The sequence below is a fragment of the Lontra canadensis genome, unplaced genomic scaffold (assembly GCF_010015895.1).
Source record: "Lontra canadensis isolate GAN:19392208 unplaced genomic scaffold, GSC_riverotter_1.0 scaffold17, whole genome shotgun sequence".
NCBI classification, from domain to species: Eukaryota; Metazoa; Chordata; class Mammalia; order Carnivora; family Mustelidae; genus Lontra; species Lontra canadensis.
In genome coordinates, this window is record NW_022631011.1 from 10,551,143 (window position 1) to 10,571,663 (window position 20,521).

A 20,521-nucleotide genomic window follows, 5' to 3' on the forward strand; every position below is an offset into this window, starting at 1 on the left:
ATTGGACCTGCATCTTTCTGCCTCCTCAGCTCACTTTCTGGGGTGAGTGGGGGAAGGGGTGGGGTCACTTGTTCACTCTGCAAAGTTTCCCTTAATCTCCCCACTTCCCATGCTGGACACACTGCTGCTTTCTCTAAATCCTGAAGCCACTCTGGCCCATTTTCTTCAGACTATGCCTACTCCTCCTTGGAACTAACAAGTAGCCATAAGCACAAGGGGTTACACCAGGGAGGAAAGAGAGTATATTTTTCACTGATGCACCTGGGAGCCCAAGACTAGGGAACCTGCAAAGGCTGGGCCAGCATGTTATTGAAATTATACAGTTATAAACTGATACATTTCTATTGGAAACTGTTATGACTATACCCAGCAATATCTTCATAGCTATTGTCCTGGAATCCAACTCAGGTTCCTCAAGAATAATCTAGCAGAAGGAAAAATAAGAGAATAAGTAAATACATGAATAGCTATGTTTAAAAGCAGAGTATATTCCAATCTTACTTATAAAATTAAAAACCAGAAACATATCTTTCAGTAGGGGTATATTTTAATCACTTATAATACATAAATGCAACTATGCACCCACTTAACATTATGAAATCCATTTTGAAGTACGCCAAATGTTTAGACTAAAACACAGAATACAAAAGGTGTGCATTGACTTCACCTGCTGGAAAGCAATTGTGGAGGGGTAGAAGGGTCCTGAGTGTCCAATTCCCAATCCTTCTCCATAAGCTGACTGCATCTTTCCTGCTTAAAATGTCTTAACTAGTTACCTAGTTAGCTTCAAAAAGTGACAAAAAACAAACAAAAAACAAAAACATGTATTTTACCAGACTGTGGATAAACAGGATATGATATTTCCTTGTCCCTATGACAGTAATAACTTCCTGATTACTATGCATGTGTCTTAGTCCATTCAGGCAGCTATAACAAAATATCCCAGACCGGGTGGCAAATAAACAACAGAAATTTCTTATACTTGTGGAGACTAGAAGTCAAAGATCAAGGTGCTGGCAGGTTTGGTGTCTGGTGAGATCTTACTCCCTGGTTCACAGATGGCCATCTTCTCGCTGTGTCCTCACATGGCAGAAGGGGGGAGGAAGCTCTTTGAGGTCTCTTTTATAAGGGCACTAGTCCTATTTGTGAGGGCTCTTTTCTCATGCCTCCGAAAGGCCTCCCGTCCTAATGCCATCACATTGGGGGTTAAGCTTCAACAGTGTATTTGGGGGACACAAAAACATTCAGTCCATAACAATAAACTCCTGGCAACAGTGAGCTCAGACACCCATGTGGGAAGGAAATCTCAGGTCCTGGCCTGAACCGGAGCAGGCAGTGTCCCAGGCAAATCACTGTCTCAGAGGGATAATGACACAATTAGTTTCCAGCAACAGGTTGGGGAGAAAAAACCAGGACAGGTCTTCACGTGGCTGTTTATTTTAGAAAGTGAATAAAACGTGGTTTATTCTGTAAACTGCAAAAAGCAGGAACAATGTAGCCCTTGAGAGTCTGGGTGGCGCTCAGCTGCACGGGGAAAGGAGAGCAGCAGGCGCACGGAGCAAAGGAGGGTCGCTTGCCAAAGTCACAGCACTGAAACCTCTCACTTGCACAGATGCCTTTCAAAGCCCTTTCCTATCACATGCGAGTTTGCATCCCTCTTTGTACCTAATGTTTATTTTGCATTCTTTTCTTAAGGAGGATTTTTAAGGTGTGCAAGCCTCATGCACACAAAACCTAGACCTGCTGTTGAGTACAGTTTCTATATATTAAAACTTGAGAGAGGGAGACAGCCAGACAGGCAGGCAGGTAGACAGAGACAAAGAAAAAGACAGAAGAGATCCACTTGACAAAACAGCCAATTCAAAGCAGCTTAGTTTTTTAAAAAGTCCCAAGAAAATAAGAGACTCCAAAAGAATGGTTGATGCCATGCCAGCAGAAAATTCATCTGACCCAGATGCCTGGGTGGCTCAGTTGTTAAGCGTTCAACTCTTGGTTTTGGCTCAGGCCATGATCTCAGGGTCGTGGGATTTGACCCCCCATAGGGCTCTATGCTTAGTGCAGGGTCTGCTTGAGAGTCTCTCCCACTCTGTGCCCCTACTCCTTCCACCATGTGTGCTCTCTAAAATATACAAATAAATACAATCTTGGGGCTCCTGGGTGGCTCAGTGGGTTAAAGCCTCTGCCTTCGGCTCAGGTAATGATCCCAGAGTCCTGGGATTGAGCCCCGCATTAGGCTCTCTTCTCAGTGCAGAGCCTGCTTCCTCCTCTCGCTCTGCCTGCCTCTTTGCCTACTTGTAATCTCTGTCTAATGAATAAATAAGTAATATATACAATCTATTTTTAAAAGATATTTATTTATTTATTTATTTATTTATTTGACAGAGATTGAGAGAGCAGAAGCAAGGGGAGTGATAGGCAGAGGGAGAGGGAGAAGCCAACTTCCCGCAGAGCAGGGAGCCCGATGCGGGACTCGATCCCAGGACCCTGCGATCATGACCTGAGCCAAAGGCAGACACTTAATCAACTGAGTCACCCAGGTGCCCCAAATAAAATCTTTTTTTTATTATTAACCTGACCAAGAAATAATTAAGGAACTAACTTTTAAAGGATTCCAACATCAATAATGAAAAGTTTTCTGGAGCTTCCACTAAGGAAGCCGGGCAGAGAAAAACGCGCTAACATTTGCCATCCTTTGCAACTTGCCCACCCGACCTGAACTCATTTTCATCCTTCTTTAATTAATAAAATCTGCCATTACTGAATGCTGCCACTAGATGGTAGACGTGGCTTACTTGGCATGATTATTTTGCGGCATTGTGCTAAACATGAACTTTTCCTTTAATTCTTAAATCTCTGAAGTAAATTTTGTGCTTTTCCTCACTTTTCCGATGAGACTTAGATCTGCTCAATAGCTTGCTCATATAGAATAAGGTTTGCTATGACTAATTTGGGGCTTTGCCAGGTGAGATACATAGAAGTTAATTCTGTCAGCACAAAACAGGTGAATTGGAAAAAGACAGGCTAGAAAGGGTATGCCAGCTTTCTTCCTGCTTCCCTTGTGCCCCGAACTCTCCCTGCAGCTAGAAGAGCCTTGGCCTTTCTCAAAGATGTGTGTGCTCAGAACTCCACCTGCCTGGTGAAGGTTTTATCCCCTCCCAGGGGCCCCAGCAGGGACCTTGCTCAGAGCACTCAGGTGCCCACTAGCATTCAGGTCTAGTGGTGGGTCCCTGTGTGACTGGATCCCCGCCGCATGTGCTCTCCCTGGCCGCTCCCCACCTCCCTCCTGCATAATCAAAAGCTGAGAAAAATGGAGCACCCTTGGTCCCCATGGCTTCTTCTGGTCAGGGCAGGGTCACTCGACAGAGCAAAAGGCACTACCAGAGCCGGCCTTGCAGTGCTTAACTTCTCTCCCTCTGGCTGGAAGTTTGGGGCATGTCATAAAATAGTCTTTTCATCTCTTTCCCTTGCCAAAGGCCCCAAAGGCCAGAGAAAAAAGTGAGTGGGAGTGGACATGGTCGCTTTCTGTCACACAGAGGACATGGCACCGTTCTGACAAGCTTTGCAGAGCAATCCCTTCTGCCCCACCCCGCCCTGCCCCAGGCCAGCCCCCACACTCCCAGATGTGCCCCTAACCCTTGGGCCACCATCAAAGCAGCATGTCTGGGGATCCCCAGATATGAACCACCAAGCTCATGAACACAGAAGCTGGCTTTTCCTTTCCTCCCGATTGCCATCCGGAGCAGGGGGAAGCACACAGTAGCCACCACAGGTCAGGAGTGGGCCTTTTTTTTTTTTTTAAATAATGTTTTTACTTGTATCAAATGCAAAGCAATTTGTTTAGTAAACAATATGGTTTTCCTAACTTTACACCCCAAGAAGCTAGAAAAGAGCAAAAAAGCCCAAAGTTAGCAGAAAGAAGGAAATAACACTAGAACAGAAATAAATGAAATAGAAAAACAGGGCACCTGGGTGGCTCAGTGGTTAAGCATCTGCTTTCAGCTCTAGTCATGATCCTGGGGCCCTGAGATGGAGCCCAGGGTAGGGCTCCCTGCTCAGCGATGAGTCTCCCTCTGTGTCCCTCTCCTTCTCCCCCTACCCCTCATCCTCTGCTCATGCTCTCTTTAGTTCTCACTCTCTCAAATAAATCAAATCTTAAAAAACAAAAAGAGGGGCACCTGGATGGCTCAGTGGGTTAAACCTCTGCCTTCGGCTCAGGTCATGATCTCAGGGTCCTGGGATCGAGCCCCGCATCGGGCTCTCTGCTCAGTAGGGAGCCTGCTTCCTCCTCTCTCTCTCTCTCTCTCTCTCTCTCTGCCTGCCTCTCCACCTATTGAAATAAATAATATCTTAAAAAAAAAAAAAAAAAGAAAAGAAACACCAGAAAAAAATCAACAAAATTAAGAGTTGGGTTTTTTGAAAGGATAAACAAAATTGATAAACCCTTCGCTAGACTACAGGGGAAAAAAAGAGGATTCAAGTAAAATCAGAAGGAAAGAAGAACGATTACAACTGATGGCACAGAAATAAAAGGAATCATAAAAGACTGCTATGAACAATTACACTCCAAATGGAGATCCTAGAAGACGTGGGTCAATTCCTGGAAACATACACCTTAGTGAGTGTAAATCATGAAGAAATACCAAGTCTGGAAAGACCTATAACAAATACAGATATTGAATCAGTAATCAACAAACCTCCCAACAGAGAAAAGCCCAGGACCAGATGGCTTCACTGGCAAGTCCTACCAAACATTTCAAAGAAGAATTAAAGCCAATCCTTTGCAAACTGCTCCCAAAAAATGAAGAAGAGGGGGCACTTCCAAACTCACAGATGCCAGCATTACTTTGACCCAAGACAGACAAAGACACCACAAGAAAGCTATAGGACGAGATCCCTAATGAATAAAGATGCAAAACACCTCAACAAAATACTGGCAAAATGAATCCATTAGCACATTAAAAGGATCATGCCCCATGACCAAGTGGGATTTATCCCTTGAGTGCAAGCACTATTCAACGTATAAAAATCTGTTAATGCAATATATTAACAGAATAAAGGCTAAAACTCATATTATCTAAATAGATGCGTTAAAAGCATTTAACAAAATGTAACACCCTTTCATAATAAAAACTCTCAACAAACTAGGAATAGAAGGAGCATATCTCAACATGGTAAAGGCTCACAGCTAAAACCATGCTCAATGGTGAAAAACTGAAAGTTCTTACAAAGTAAGAACGCTCACTCTTGCCACATCCATTCAACACAGTCTTAGTGGGCCTTGCCAGAGCAATTAGGCAATAAATAGATATAAATTGGAAAGGCAGAAGTAAAAGTATCCCTGTTTAGAGAGGACATGATCTTATATACAGAAAACCCTAAAGATTCCATTAAAAATCTGTTAGAATAAGTACATTTAGTAAAGCTGCAGAATACAAAATTAACATACAAAAATCAGCTGCATTTGTAAACACTAAAAATAAACCATCTGAAAAATAAGTAAGGAAAACAATTCTACTTCCAATAGCATCATAAAGAATAAAATACTTGGGGTGGGGGGTGCCTGGATAGCTCAGTTAATTGTCTATCCACTACCCCTATGCCGGGTCCCTACTCAGCAGGGAGTCTGCTTCTCCCTCTCCCTTTGCCCCTCCCCCTCCCTGCTCATTCTCTCTCTCTCTCTCTCTCGTTCTCTCTCAAATAAATAAATAAAAATCTAAAAAAAAAAAAGCCCTCATCAAATTAGAGTTATCCTACTTCAAACACATAGGGGGAGGTTACTGGGTGCAGTACAGCTCTAGGGCTGTGTTCACTTCACGGAGCACAGAGGCTGAGCCTGGCAGGGCACACAGGGAGAGCAGGAGTTAGAGGAAGCCGACAAGAGCTCCCTCTACTCCCAAGAGAACTCTCCTTGTTCAAAAGATGGTGGTCTACTGAGCCATGTGCCAATCTGAATAAAAGTGGTCAGAGTTGTAAAAGAGAAATTTTAATTTATGCTGAAAAAACGTTTTAGGAGGTAACTTCTTGATGTTAGTCAGAAGCAGGTAAATCATGGTGCTCTGCGTTTTCTTTCAACACAGGGAGCACCTGAGATCCTACAGACAGGAAACATGGGGAAGACAAGTCCGGAGACATATGCATCAGGTACACTCCAAAGTTCACCTGTGAACAAGACAGCAGCAACAAACTAGATTATTTTAGCAGTTGAAAAATTTTGTAAATAATAATGCTCAATTAAAATCAAGTCAAATCTTTAAAGACATGTCCTAGAATATAATGAGAAACAGGAATCCCAATTTCAGACACCAAAGATTCTCATTTAAAATGTCCTTTCCCAGGGCTCCTGGGTGACTCAGTCGGTTAAGTGTCTGCCTTTGGCTCAGGTCATGATCCCCAGGTCCTTGGATCAGGTCCCACATGGGGCTCCCTGCTCAGTGGGGAGCATGCTTCTCCCTTTCCCACTCCCCCTGCTTGTATGCTCTTTCCCTGCGTCAAATAAATAAATAAAATCTTTTAAAATAATAATAAAATAAAATCTCCTTTCCCAGGGTCCGTGGGTGGTTCAATTAAATGCCCAACTCTTGATTTCAGCTCAGGTGATGATGGTGAGATCAAGCCCTGTGTGGGGCTCCACAGTGAGTGTGGACTCTGCTTGGGATTCTCTGTCTCCCTCTCCTTCTGCCCCTCTCACCACACACACATCCTGCTTGCATGCATCTGTACACATGCTCTCTCTTTCTTAAAATTGAACAAATGCATACATACATACATATTATCCTTTCCTGACAGTTACACCACACCTGTTAATGGCTGGACCCATCCTTTTTTCCTTCTTCCTATATACCCAGAGCTTCCAGTAGGAGGGCCTGCAACCCGCTCTCTGCTTCTGACCTCTGCCAGGCCAATTTCTGCTCTGTTCCCTGAGGTAAAAACTATTTTATGAAAATAACAGCAAAATCCAGCATTTTCTTTGATGTGATTTTTTTTTTAAATGTGGTGTAGGTTACATTCTCCAAACTCTTTCGAATAAAGATGGAACATCCAAAATACAGAGTTGTGTGAATCTACTCCAAGTCTGCCATCAATGCAAGAGAGCCGTAAGAACCCTTTGTAGCATGCAATGTGCTCCCAGACCCGGCCATTGCTGTGATAACATCAGCTGGATGCCCCCGCATTCTAGGCCTCAGGCTAGGGGCTGAGGCCAAATTAATTCCTAAAGATTTGTGCACATTCAGGTGAAGGGTACACATGAACTCTCTGTAATCTCTTTGCACTTTATCTGTAAATCTAAAATTATTCCAAAAATTACTTAAAAAAAAAAAAAAAGATGTGTGCACATGAGAATTACCGTGATTCTAAGAAGTACTATTTCCTTCCATGCCCCACAGTATTTGGGCCCACCCATCCCCTCCCCAGGCACCTTACATGGTGCAGCCTCAAGGTCCCCACGCCCCCAGGTGACATAATCTGTTTCCACTGAGCAGACAGACACTTGGTAAAATACTCGAGTGCAGACCATATCTATCCTGCATCCACAGGGAGACTGTGGCAGTTATATACTATGAAACCAACAAAGTTATATACTATGAAACAAACATTCTATAAAACAAACACAGGAAACAGGGCAGAACATTTTACTGTGAGTTAATCTTTTAATTTATTACTGGAGAGAGAATAATATTTACATTATTTCAGTTAATGTTCAAGAAAGGCTCCATGCAGCCTGACTGCTTACCTGGCTTCCTAGAATTCTTGGCAAAAAAACAAAACAAAACAAAACAAAACAAAACAAACAAACAAACAAAACAGAAAGTACTAGCCTAGACATAGCTCTTCCTAAAGAATCAGTCTGTTAGTAGTTCAGTTTCTATCATCTGGCATCCATGAAAACAACATTGGGTCATAGGAAACCTCAAGAAGACATCTTACAGGGCTTCTGAGAGTGAAATTTACTGAATTTGTCTGTGCAGCTACTCTACTCACTAGAGGGCATTTTATGCTCATGAGACATCTGTGGTGAAGAAAATAATGATCAAGACAATAAAATTACTTTGCTTATTTACTCATTTCTTATTTATACCCCATATTTCTTCACTGAAATTTGAGAATACCAAAAATACACATTATAAGACTCAAAAAGGTAAGGAAATGGAGGGAAAGGAAAAACAAGATGGCACCGTGGAAGAGGTCAGAATCTTAATGGTAGCCCATCAGGGGTAGAAGGTCTTCCCACTTCTTTTTTTTTTTTTTTTTAAGATTGTATTTATTTATTTGACAGGTAGAGATCACAAGTAGGTAGAAAGGCAGTTAGAGAGAGAGAGAGAGGAAAAAGCAGGATCCCTGCCGAGCAAAGAGCCCGATACGGGGCTCAATCGCAGGACTCTGGGATCATGACCCGAGCTGAAGGCAGAGGCTTTAACCCACTGAGCCACCCAGGCACCCCAGGTCTTCCCACTTCTAAAATGTACTCAGCACTATTACTTGGAACTACAGTTCTGGTGTGGATAACAAGCCAGGATCTTAAAACAGGCGTCATAGCTTGCAATCATGCTTACCTTTCTCTCGCGACTCTCGGAAAGTTTTTGGAAAACATTTTGGTTTCGCTGCCCTGTTTGCTGGTCGATGCAAATCATCTGGCATCTGTGACAAGGCCCTGAAACCTGGCAGGTGAGAAGGGAAAAGACAACATTTCCATGAAAGTGACCAGACATTCCCACTGGGCAGGGAGGAAGCTGAGTGCAAGAGGACAGGTTGTAAGAGGCAGAATCCAGCCCCACTCATACAGGGGGCTCATACTCTGACTGCAAGGAGCCAGAACGGGGCACCTCCTCACAGGGTCCTGGGGAATCATCCGTGTTTGCTCATCAGCTAAAAACCTGCTGCTTCAGGGCTTTGTAGAGAAAGAAAAGAATGGTTGCAGATCTTGGATGGTTATCTCCGGTTTCTTCCTGGATCCTCCCAGGAAGAAAAGAACTAACTGATCGTAGAGTAAACTAGGAGAAAATAAACATCCATGGCCCCCAGCACAGAGTCACCAGTAAGAACCTTACTGTGTCCATGACCCTCTGACCCAGAAATTTCACTACCAGGAATTTCACAGAAGAAAAGAACCACAGCTGGGGCACCTGGGTGGCAGAGTCAGTTGAGTGTCTGACTCTTGGTTTTGGCTCAGATCATGATCTCAGGATTATGAGATCGAGCCCCACATGTGGCCTCTATGCTCAGCTCCGAGTCTGCTCGAGACTGTCTCCTTCTCCCTCTGCACCTCCTGCTTGTACAGGCACTTTCTCTCAAATAAATAAATCTTTAGAAAAGAAAAGAAATGAATCACAAGTACAAACAAAGCTTCATGTACAAGGATCATTCTCACATTATGTGTAGTAGGGGAAGTATCTTAAACATCAAACAGTATCTTAAACATCAAACAGTAGAGAAGAATGGCCACACTCCATGTATGTATCATGCAGGTATTAAAATTAATCTAGAAAGGGCTTGAAATAAAAGGGGAAGTATTTATGTTTATAAGTGAGATAAGTAGGAAACAAAATCACATGTGTATTCATATATATATGCATATAACAGTGTCTTAACAGGGGTCATACCATATGGTAGAATGTCTATTAGTCTGTCATGAGCATGAATTGCTCCACAACGAGAAAATCTCCCATAAATGTTAACACAAAAAAAGAAAGTATGCACTCAACAGTGACAAAATGCTTCTTTTTTTTTTTTTTTTGCACATATAAAAAGGGCAAAGGCACTTGATTTTCTCCTTCAGATCTCTGCTCACTCATGGGCAAACACCAAGTATGCACTGAAATCAGAAACAACTAAATGTGGATGTGTCTTGGCCTGTCCTGATTGCTCTCCTTCTGGCTGGTGGGCACCATGCCAGGGGAAATATAACCTCCCTGTGGTACCAAAGTCAGGATGCGCAGGCCTCCATAAGCAGTGAGGGGGTGTTGTACGGGGCTCTGCCCAGCACTGGCCCTGATCCCAGGCAGACTTACCACCTCTCGAAGCCTCATTTCATCATCCAGCCCCTTAGCTTGATTCGGTGAGGATTCGAGATACTATTTCTAGGATGCAAAGTCCAGACCTGGCACTTAGTCATGCTCAAACGTGGAAGCTCTCATGATTATACATAAGAATCCCTCAGATGGAATAAGACTTCCATAAGATCAGAAGACTAAACCCTCCAGGATCAAGGACAGAACATTCTATTTTCTCTGCCTAGAATATTATGATTCCCAGGCCAGGACCCCTCTGAGGCTGCTGAGCCATGACCCAGAAGAGATGTCCCCAGCAAAGGCAGTCCTGAGAGGAAAGCATATAGATTATATATATATATTTATATATATATATATAAATATATATATATATATATATATATATATATATATATATATATTATATACAAGCCTTTCTCAAGAAACAAGGTCTCAAGTACACAACCTAACCCTATACCTAAAGGAGCTGGAGAAAGAACAGCAAAGAAAGCCTAAACCCAGCAAGAGAAGAGAAATAATAAAGATCAGAGCAGAAATCAGTAAAATAAAAACCAAAAGAATGGTAGAACAGATCAACGAAACTAGGAGCTGGTTCTTTGAAAGAATTAATAAGATTGATAAACCCCTGGCCAGACTTATCAAAAAGAAAAGAGTAGGGACCCAAATTAATAAAATCATGAATGATAGAGGAGAGATCACAACCAACACCAAAGAAGTACAAACAATTATAAGAACATATTATGAGCAACTATATGCCAGCAACTTTGACAATCTGGAAGAAATTATGCATTCCTAGAGACATATAAACTACCATAACTGAACCAGGAAAAAACAGAAAACCTGAACAGACCCATAACCAGTAATGAGATTGAAGCAGTCATCAAAAATCTCCCAATAAACAAGAGTCCGGGGCCATTCAGCTTCCCAGGGGAATTCCACCAGACATTTAAAGCAGATTAATACCTATCCATCTGAAACTGCTCCAAAAAATAGAAATGGAAGGAAAACTTCCAAACTCATTTTATGAGGCCAGCATTACCTTGATCCCCACATCAGACAAAGACCCCATCAAAAAGGAGAATTACAGACCAATATCCCTGATGAACACGGATGTAAAAATTCTCACCAAAATACTAGCCAATAGGATCCAACAGTACATTAAAAGGATTATTCATCACAACCAAATGGGATTTATTCTTGGGCTACAAGGTTGGTTCAATATCCACAAGTCAATCAATGTGATACAATACATCAATAAAAGAAAGAACAAGAACCATATGATACCCTCAATAGATGCTGAAAAAGCATTTCACAAAGTACAGCATCCTTTCTTGATCAAAACTCTTCAGGGGTGCCTGGGTGGCTCAGTGGGTTGAGCCGCTGCCTTTGGCTCAGGTCATGATCTCAGGGTCCTGGGATCGAGCCCCACATTGGGCTCTCTGCTCAGCAGGGAGACTGCTTCTCCCTCTCTCTCTGCCTGCCTCTCTGCCCACTTGTGATCTATCAAACAAATCAATAAAATTAAAAAAAAAAAACCTCTTCAAAGTGTAGGAATAGAGGGTATATACCTCAATATCATCAAAGACATCTATGAAAAACCCACAGCGAATATCATTCTCAATGGGAAAAAACTGAGAGCTTTTCCACTAAGATCAGGAATACGGCAGGGATGTCCACTATCACCACTGCTATTCAACATAGTACTAGAAGTCCTAGCCTCAGCAATTGGACAACAAAAAGAAATTAAAAGCATCCAAATTGGCAAAGAAGAAGTCAAACTCTCACTCTTTGCAGATGATATGACACTTTATGTGAAAAACCTAAAAGACTAGATTCTAAAACTGCTAGAACTCATACAGGAATTCAGTGAAGTGGCAGGATATAAAATCAATGCACAGAAATCAGTTGCATTTATATATACCAACAACAAGACAGAAGAAAGAGAAATTAAGGAGTCAATTCCATTTACAATTGCACCCAAAACCATAAGATACCTAGGAATAAACCTAACCAAAGAGGCCAAGAATCTGTACTCAAAAAAGTATAAAGTACTCAGGAAAAAATTGAGGAAGACACAAAGAAATGGAAAAATGTTCCATGCTCATGGATTGGAAGAACAAATATTGTGAAAATGTCTATGCTACCTAAAGCAATCTATACATTTAATGCAATCCCTATCAAAGTCCCATCCATTTTTTTCAAAGAAATGGAACAAATAATCCTAAAATTTATATGGAACCAGAAAAGACCCTGAATAGCCAGAGGAATGTTGAAAAGGAAAACCAAAGTTGGTGGCATCACAATTCCAAACTTCAAGCTCTATCACAAAGCTATAATCATCAAGACAGTATGGTACTGGCACAAAAACAGACACATAGATCAATGGGACAGAATAGAGAGCCCAGAAATAGACCCTCAACTCTATGGTCAATTAATCTTTGACAAAGCAGGAAAGAATGTCCAATGGAACAAAGACAGTCTCTTCAACAAATAGTGTTGGGAAAATTGGACAGCCACACACAGAATGAAACTGGACCATTTCCTTACACCGCACACAAAAATAGACTCAAAATGGATGAAAGACCTCAATGTGAAACAGGAATCCATCAAAATCCTTGAGGAGAACACAGGCAGCAAGCTCTTCAACCTCAGCCACAGCAATTTCTTCCTGGAAACATCGCCAAGGGCAAGGGAAGCAAGGGCAAAAATGAACTATTGGGATTTCATCAAGATCCAAGGTTTTTGCATAGCAAAGGAAACAGTCAACAAAACCAAAAGACATCTGAAAAATGGGAGGAGATATTTGCAAATGACATATCAAATAAAGGGCTAGTATCCAAAATATATGAAAAACTTATCAAACTCAACACCCAAAGAACAAATAATCCAATCAAGAAATGGGCAGAAGACATGAACAGACATTTCTGCAAAAAAGACATCCAGATGGCCAACAGACTCATGAAAATGTGTTCAATATCACTTGGCATCCGGGAAATACAAATCAAAACCACAATGAGATAACCACCTCACACCAGTCAGAATGGCTAAAATTAACCAGTCAGGAAACAACAGGCGTTGGTGATGCGGAGAAAGGGGAACCCTCCTACACTGTTGGTGGGAATGCAGGCTGGTACAGCCACCCTGGAAAACAGCATGGAGGTTCTTCAAAAAGTTGAAAATAGAGCTACCCTACAATCCAGCAATCGCACTACTGGGTATTTACCCTAAAGATACAAATGTAGTGATCTGAAGGGACACGTGCACCCCAATGTTTACAGCAGCAATGTCCACGATAGCCAAACAAATATGGAAAGAACCTAGATGTCCATCAACAGATGAATGGATAAAGAAGATATGGTATATATGTGTATATATATATATATATATATATGTGTGTGTGTGTGTGTGTGTGTGTGTGTGTACACACACACACACAATGGAATAGTATGCAGCCATCAAAAGAAACGAAATCTTGCCATTTGCAAAGATGTCGATGGAACTAGAGGGTATTATGCTGAGTGAAATAAGTTATTCAGAGAAAGACAATTATCATATGATCTCTCTGATATGTGGAATTTGAAAGGCAGGATTGGCAGTTGTGGGGGTAGGGAAGGAAAAAAATGAAACAAGATGAGATCAGGAAGGAGACAAACCATGAGACTCAATCTCACAAAACAAACTGAGGGTTGCTAGGGGGTAGTGGGGTGGAGGGATAGGGTGGCTGGGTGATGGATACTGGGGAGGGTATGTGCTATGTTGAGTGCTGTGAAGTGTGTAAGCCTGATGATTCACAGACCTGTATCCCTGGGGCTAATAATACATTATATGTTAATTTAAAAAAAAAAAGGAAGAAGAAGAAAGAACAAGAAGAAGAAGAAGAAGAAGAAGAAAAAGAAGAAGAGGAAGAGGAGGAGGAGGAGGAGGAGGAGGAGGGGGAGGAGGAGGAGGAGGAAGGAGAAGAAGAAGGAGAAGGAGAAGAAGGAGAAGAAGGAGAAGGAGAAGGAGGAGGAGGAGGAGGAGGAGGAGAAGAAGAAGGAGGAGGAGGAGGAGGAGGAAGAGGAGGAGGAGGAGGAGGGGGAGGAAGAAGGAGGAGGAGGAGGAGGAGGAGGAGGAGGAGATGTCCCACAGAAGGGATGTCCCACCAGCCCTGGACCCGGGGGCCCCATCCAACAGACAACACTTCAAGTAAAAATCCTGTCACTTTGGTAAAAAGACTCTCTTAAAACAGTTTCTCAAACTGGCAGAAAGAAAGATATTTTCCAGGTACTTCTTTACAACACCAAGACAAAGAAATCAATTTTCTTAAAACATTGTCATTTTTAAGCTTTTTTTTTTCTAGTACTCTTTTATCCATTGGGATTTTTTTTTTTAATTGTTTACAATGGGGCACCTGGGTGGCTCAGTGGGTTAAAGCCTCTGCCTTTGGCTCAGGTCATGATCCCAGGGTTCTGGAATCGAACCCCACATCAGGCTCTTTGCTCAGCAGGGAGCCTGCTTCCTCCTCTCTCTCTGCCTGCATCTTTGCCTACTTGTAATCTCTGTCTGTCAAATAAATAAAATCTTTTTTAAAAAATTGTTTACAAGGATACATGTTCTTTGAAAAATAACTCAAATGACACAGAAGAGTTAAGAAGAGGAGCTCCTGGGTGGTTCAGTTGGTTAAACGTCTGCCTTCGGCTCAGGTCATGATCCCGGGGAATGGGGTAGCAGGATTGAGCCCAGCATGGGACTCCCTGCCCGATGGGGATCCCGCTTCTTCCTCTCCCTCTGCCTGTTGCTCCCTGCTGTGTGTGCTTTCTCACTCTCTTTCAAATAAATAAATAAAATCTTAAAAAAACATTAGAAGAGAAAGCACTCAGCAGTGGCCTCCCTCTCTGTCCCCAGAGGCAAGCAGCTGCTAGCAAGGCTGTAAGTTTGCTCTGGACTCTGGCTTACAGCAGGACACTCCCTGGGCTCTTAGAGGCCACCTCATGCCCTCCCTGTTGGCATGACTTCATAATACATATTGGACGCCCTCCCATGTCTATACTCAGAGACGACCCCATTCTTGGGCTTTGCCATGATGCCTGGCATTCCATGTTCCCAATTATGCTATGAAGCCATGTGAACAGTTTCTAATTCTTTGCTCTTTTCACTGATATTGTGATAAAGGTCTTAATCCACATAACCTTCTTTGCCATTTAATATTTTTTAGCATCGGTCTCTTTAAATGAGATTCTAAATTTACCCTAAAGATAAAGGCAACAGGGCACCTGGGTGGCTCAGTGGGTTAAGCCGCTGCCTTTGGCTCAGGTCGTGATCTCAGGGTCCTGGGATCCAGCCCTGCATCAGGCTCTCTGCTCAGCAGGGAGCCTGCTTTCCCCTCTCTCTCTGCCTGCCTCTCTGCCTACTTGTGATCTCTCTCTGTCAAATGAATAAATAAAATCTTAAAAAAAAAAAAAAAGATAAAGGCAACAGGTATCAAAGTTTTAATGACTTGATGATCCCCAGGGAAAAATTACTTTCCAAAAGAGATGTGCTAAATCTTTTGCATTGCCAACAGTCTAGCATCGGCAAACGTCTTTTAAGCAGTTAGTTTTTAGAAGACACAGTACTAACTACAGTTGCTACTTTTTAGTGCCTACACAAGACTACATTGTATAAATATAGCAACAACTTATTTAACCAATCTCCCTTTTGTAGATACACAGAGTGTCCTCCAATTTTTCATATGTATAAAAGCACTACAATAAGCAAGATTGTAATATTGCTCTGCACACTTGTATGACTGTATTTTATGGAATAGACTTCTGCCAGTGAAAGTATTGGGCCAAAGGGCTGGCATATTTTCACTTTTATTAGTGAATGTTTATTAAGAGCAGTGACCTAAAAAAAGGCAAAGCATCTCAGGAAAGTTTCTTAAAGACTCTTTCCTATAAACTTGAGAGGCAGGGTTGGGGCCATAGGGGGTAGGGAGGGAAAAAATGATACGATGGGACTGGGGAGGGAGACAAACCATAAGAGACTCTTGATCTCATGAAACAAACTGAGGGTGGCTGGGGGGTGGGGGTGGGGAATAGGGTGGCTGGGTGAGGGACTTTGGGGAGGGTATGTGCTATGGTGAGCGCTGTGAAGTGTGTAAGCCTGATGATTCACAGACCCGTACCCGTGAAGCAAATAATACATTATATGTTAATTTAAAAAAAAAGTAAGAACACAAATAGCCAAGAGAAATGGAGGAGGTAGAAACATAAAATTCTTAGTCTGGAGTATTATCTCCTTTATTGGGGAGATTTAGGGATTAGAAGGGATTTGGGGTCACCCTACTCATACCTACGGTCTTGTCATACTTATTAGTAACACTCCATTTATTGTAAGGTCACCTAGGATAAGAAGAAAGACCTGAATACCTAAAATTACTACTAAAATGCCAAAAGGCAAACAGATTGGTCCCTGGCTAAGAGAGTAAGCAAGAAACACCTCAGATTTTCGAATCAAAGGCTCAGAATTGTCAGTCCTCGTTATGTAAATTTTGCAATCCTTCTAGTCTGCTGCTTCATCTCAGGAACGGTATGCACACTCTGGAGTGACGGACACAGTTAACAAACAGGAGGGAAAGCGATGAAACGGTGCCCACACACAAGATTCACAGATGTGGGGCATGCACACAGAGGTGAGGAGAGAGAGGGGGAAGGAGAGAAAAAATAAAGATTTGAGGCCTACCAAAAAAAAAAAAAGACTTTCCTGTCTTTCTGTCCCCAGTACCTGAAGAGGCACAGGTGTTCTTGTTTTCAGGACTCATTGTGACCGTGAAAGGAAGCTAGTTCAAGTTCTTTCACTTTCTTCTTTTCTCCCTTTATTTCTCCCTCCTTCTCTCCATTTCTCAAACACCGTAGATTGATGCCTGTTTGGTATCGGGCAGGATACGTGAGAGCAAGTGTTTTAAAGACACAGCAGGGACACAGCAATGGGAAATAAGAAGGAGAAGAGGAGGTCGGGAGGCAGGGATGAGGGGGGCGGGAGGGGGGAAGGTTGGTGCCAGAGACAGGTCTATGGGAGTGAATGTCAGACAAAGAAGAGATTGCTTTCTTCAAGGGGGAGTGGCTGCCAGGATAAGAGGAACTTTGGGGAGTTAAATGGATAAAAGAAATTCTTTAGGACTTCTTTGTGCCATGCAATTCAACTGCCCTCCAAAACCTCAGACCTCTGACATTCTTCAGTAAAGATTTCGGTGCTTGTTTCCTGCTTTTCTGGGTATTACAGTGCTGTTCCTTCCAAATGCAGAGCAGGGACACAGGGTAGCCCCATGACAGCCACTTATACCATCAAATAATAACACTCCTATCACAATAGTTTCACCCTCCACTAAGAACAGAGCACATTCCCTGCAGACGTCCCATTCTTCTGTCCCTAGCTCTTCCTTATCTTTCCTGTCTACTCGTTCCCTCAATAGCTCCTGAGCATGTTGAGTCTTGAGACCAGGACTGTTCTGGGCTTTAGAGGGACAGCAGGAAACAAAACATACTTGGGCCACCCCCCTTGTGTGCTCTGAAGGCATACACAGGTGCCACGGAGAGTTGAACCTTCCCAAGGAGGGGACATCTGAGTGGAGGCCCTAAGTGGCTGCAGGAAGAGCATGCCAGGCAGAAGGGACAGCAGGAGCAAAGGCACTGAGACAGGAAGCATGGCACGTTTAGGAAATGGAGAGAAGGGCCGTATGGCAGGCAGGGGAGGGTGAGCTCCCAGACACTGGACAGGTCAGAGGGCTCAAGTTTCAGGGGCCCTCACTGGCTCCAAGGAAGAATGCAGGTTTTAGCCTAAGACTTCCTCCCATCCCACATGATTTGGGGAACTCAGAGGCTGGGTAGAGAGGGCAGGCCGTGGCTTTGCCTCTGACGACAAGCTCCTCCACAAGAGCTGGCAAGGCCAGAAGGCAGAGTGAGGGAAGAAGGTGGAGTGGCCGTGGGCACTAAGGGACCATCAGGTGTCTGGGTCTTCCTCCACAAGCCCCAGATGGCAGGAAAGTCTAACAGGTTCTAAGAGGATAAAGTTCTCACAGACACAAGCATTCTAAGAAAACAGAGTTTACGCTTAAACACAGTGATGCAGTGAGGAGGCACTGAGCCCGCGATCACCAGTACGCTACATATTTTCTCTGCCCCATGGAAGGGACTGCTGCCACCCTCGTGGGGAATAAGCCCTAGGTCCTTCCAGAGGGAGCCCCAGAATGCAGATGTCACAAATCCTCCTGCTAAAGTTTGGCAGGGCAGAGTCAAAGCCAGGGAGAGCTTCCCGCCTACCACCCTCCTGGCCTCAGATAGAGGTCAGTTTCCATTCGCAACCCTTGAGGAAGGAACCGAACTTCCCCCAGCTCACCTGGAAATGCAAGGAACCAATTGAAATCTCATTCCACTTCTCTTCTTCAAAAGCCCTTGTTCCGTTGGTAATAATATTGGCACGGAACCGTGAGATGAGGTCTTCCATTGGGAACAATTCCTCCTTTCCATTCTCATCACTGTTTAAGACATATCGGGGGGGGGGCAGGGAGTGGGGAGGAATGGATAATTGCACTGTTTTAATTGTCCAACATTTCTAGCACTCGATGCCTGACTTCACCAACTGTCCTCTGGCCTGAAGCCTAGATGATCAGAAAAAGCTTCTACCACAAGTGGAAGGCCAACAGACATCGTCTGTTAAACAGACCTTGAGGGTGTCCCCTGGGAGATAGTCTCACCTCCATGGACAGGCCTCCTAGAGCTGGTGGCAAGGGTGAGTAGATCTTAGCTGAAGAGATGAAGGACTCTGGAAACCAAGTGACCGGGGGTCAAGTGAACCAGCTTCTATATAAATACCCATTCTACAGGGTGAGTCTGGACGAGGCGTTTAGGGGGCATCGATAGGCTTAATTACCAAGGACCTATAATGTTCCAAGAGCTCATACTCTTTTTGGATATTAGAACATCACAAAGCAACAGCAAATACATTCCCCACAGAGGACAGACTGGTAGTTACCAGAGGCGGGGGTGGGAGCAGGCAAAATGGGTGAAGGGAGTCGAAAGATACAAGCTTCCAAACATAAAATACCTATGTCACAGGGATGTAACCTACAGCATGATGACCATAGTTATTAACACTGTGCTGCATATTTGGAAGTTGCTAAGAGAAAATCTTAAAAGCTCCCATCACAAGAAAAAGAATTATCAACTACAGGGGTGCCTGGGTGGCTCAGTGGGTTAAGCCGCTGTCTTCGGCTCGGGTCATGATCTCAGGGTCCTGGGATCGAGCCCTGCATCGGGCTCTCTGCTCAGCAGGGAGCCTGCTTCCCTCTCTCTCTCTGTCTCTGCCTGCCTCTCTGTCTACTTGTGATCTCTCTCTGTCAAATAAATAAATAAAATCTTTAAAAAAATAATAAAAAATAATTTAAAAAAAGAATTATCAACTACATATGGGGGCAGATGTTAAGCAAACTTATTGTGGGGATTGTTTCTCAATACATATAAATATTGAATCATTATATTATATACCTGAAGCTAATATAATAGTGTATATCAATTATAGCTCAATAAAAACAAATTTACTTTCTAGCTTCCAGCCTGTTTGCAGTTTTAACTAGCGTATAAGTTAAAATAACTTTTTATTAGTTATTTTAATGAAATTTAATTTAAATTTTTGTAACTCTTGTTTACAATTTTTGTTTACTGCCATGAGGCCCCCATAAAATGACTTTCGGAGCCTCCAAGCACCCCTTCCCCCAAGGGAAAAAGCACTGAAAAAAAAAGCCTCTGAAAACTTCAACAAAAGAGCACACTGTACGATCCCGTTATATCAGATTCGAGAACGGGTGAAACTGTGGTGAACAAAATCAGAATACCAGTGACCTTTGCAGGGCTGACTAGGAGGGGATACGAGGAAGGTTTCTGGTTTACTAGAAATATTCTCTACTTGATCTGGGTGGTGGTTAAATGGGCTTATACATCTGTAAAAATTCACTGAGCTATGGGCTCACGATTTTGTGCTCTGTTGTGCTTCAATAACAAAATCTTTTAAGTTGGGGGGTGGGGCAGAATTCTTAAGTAGGGTTGGCATTTTCCCTGGAAACAGAACCTGAAAGGCTCTGGTGGAGGATAAGGCTACATCACCATCCCCTCCCCGAGCAGGGAATGGTGTGTGAAAAGCCAGGAGCCAGGAGAACCCCATCTAGTTTTGATACTGCATGTGACTCCCATGACCAAAGAGGATGGTTTCCTCATCTGAAATGTAAGGGCTCGTACTTTCCAGTCCTAAAATCCTTTGATTCTGGATTTACCTTCCAAGTTACAGTTCCTTTTGTGCTTTGTGAAAGGAAAAATTTTATGTTCAAACGCTATTGCGGTCAGCATATGGATTATAGAGTCTATCAAATTTGAAAGTAGAACAGAGACACCAACCAGAGAGTCCCAAGTGACCCTCCCAGGTTCTAGAAACAGGCTGGTCCTCCTACCTCCTCCCTGTCCCACCCACTTCCTGCTCCCCAGCCCTACATTCAACCAGGAAGT

At 43.1% G+C, this 20,521-nt stretch overlaps 1 protein-coding gene across 2 annotated transcripts in view; it reads right to left on the bottom strand.

Annotated features, from left to right (window-relative positions):
* Positions 1-5,967: 5,967 nt before the first annotated feature.
* MOCOS (molybdenum cofactor sulfurase) overlaps positions 5,968-20,521 on the bottom strand; it is a 58,096-nt gene continuing 43,542 nt past the window's right edge. For both annotated transcript variants that reach the window (XM_032859592.1, XM_032859593.1), the window contains 3 exons: positions 18,363-18,501; positions 8,553-8,657; positions 5,968-6,159 (listed from right to left, as the gene is read on the bottom strand). In XM_032859592.1, the coding sequence (XP_032715483.1) occupies positions 6,028-6,159; positions 8,553-8,657; positions 18,363-18,501 (376 nt within the window). In that variant the 3' untranslated portion in view covers positions 5,968-6,027. The remainder of the gene's footprint in view (positions 6,160-8,552; positions 8,658-18,362; positions 18,502-20,521) is intronic.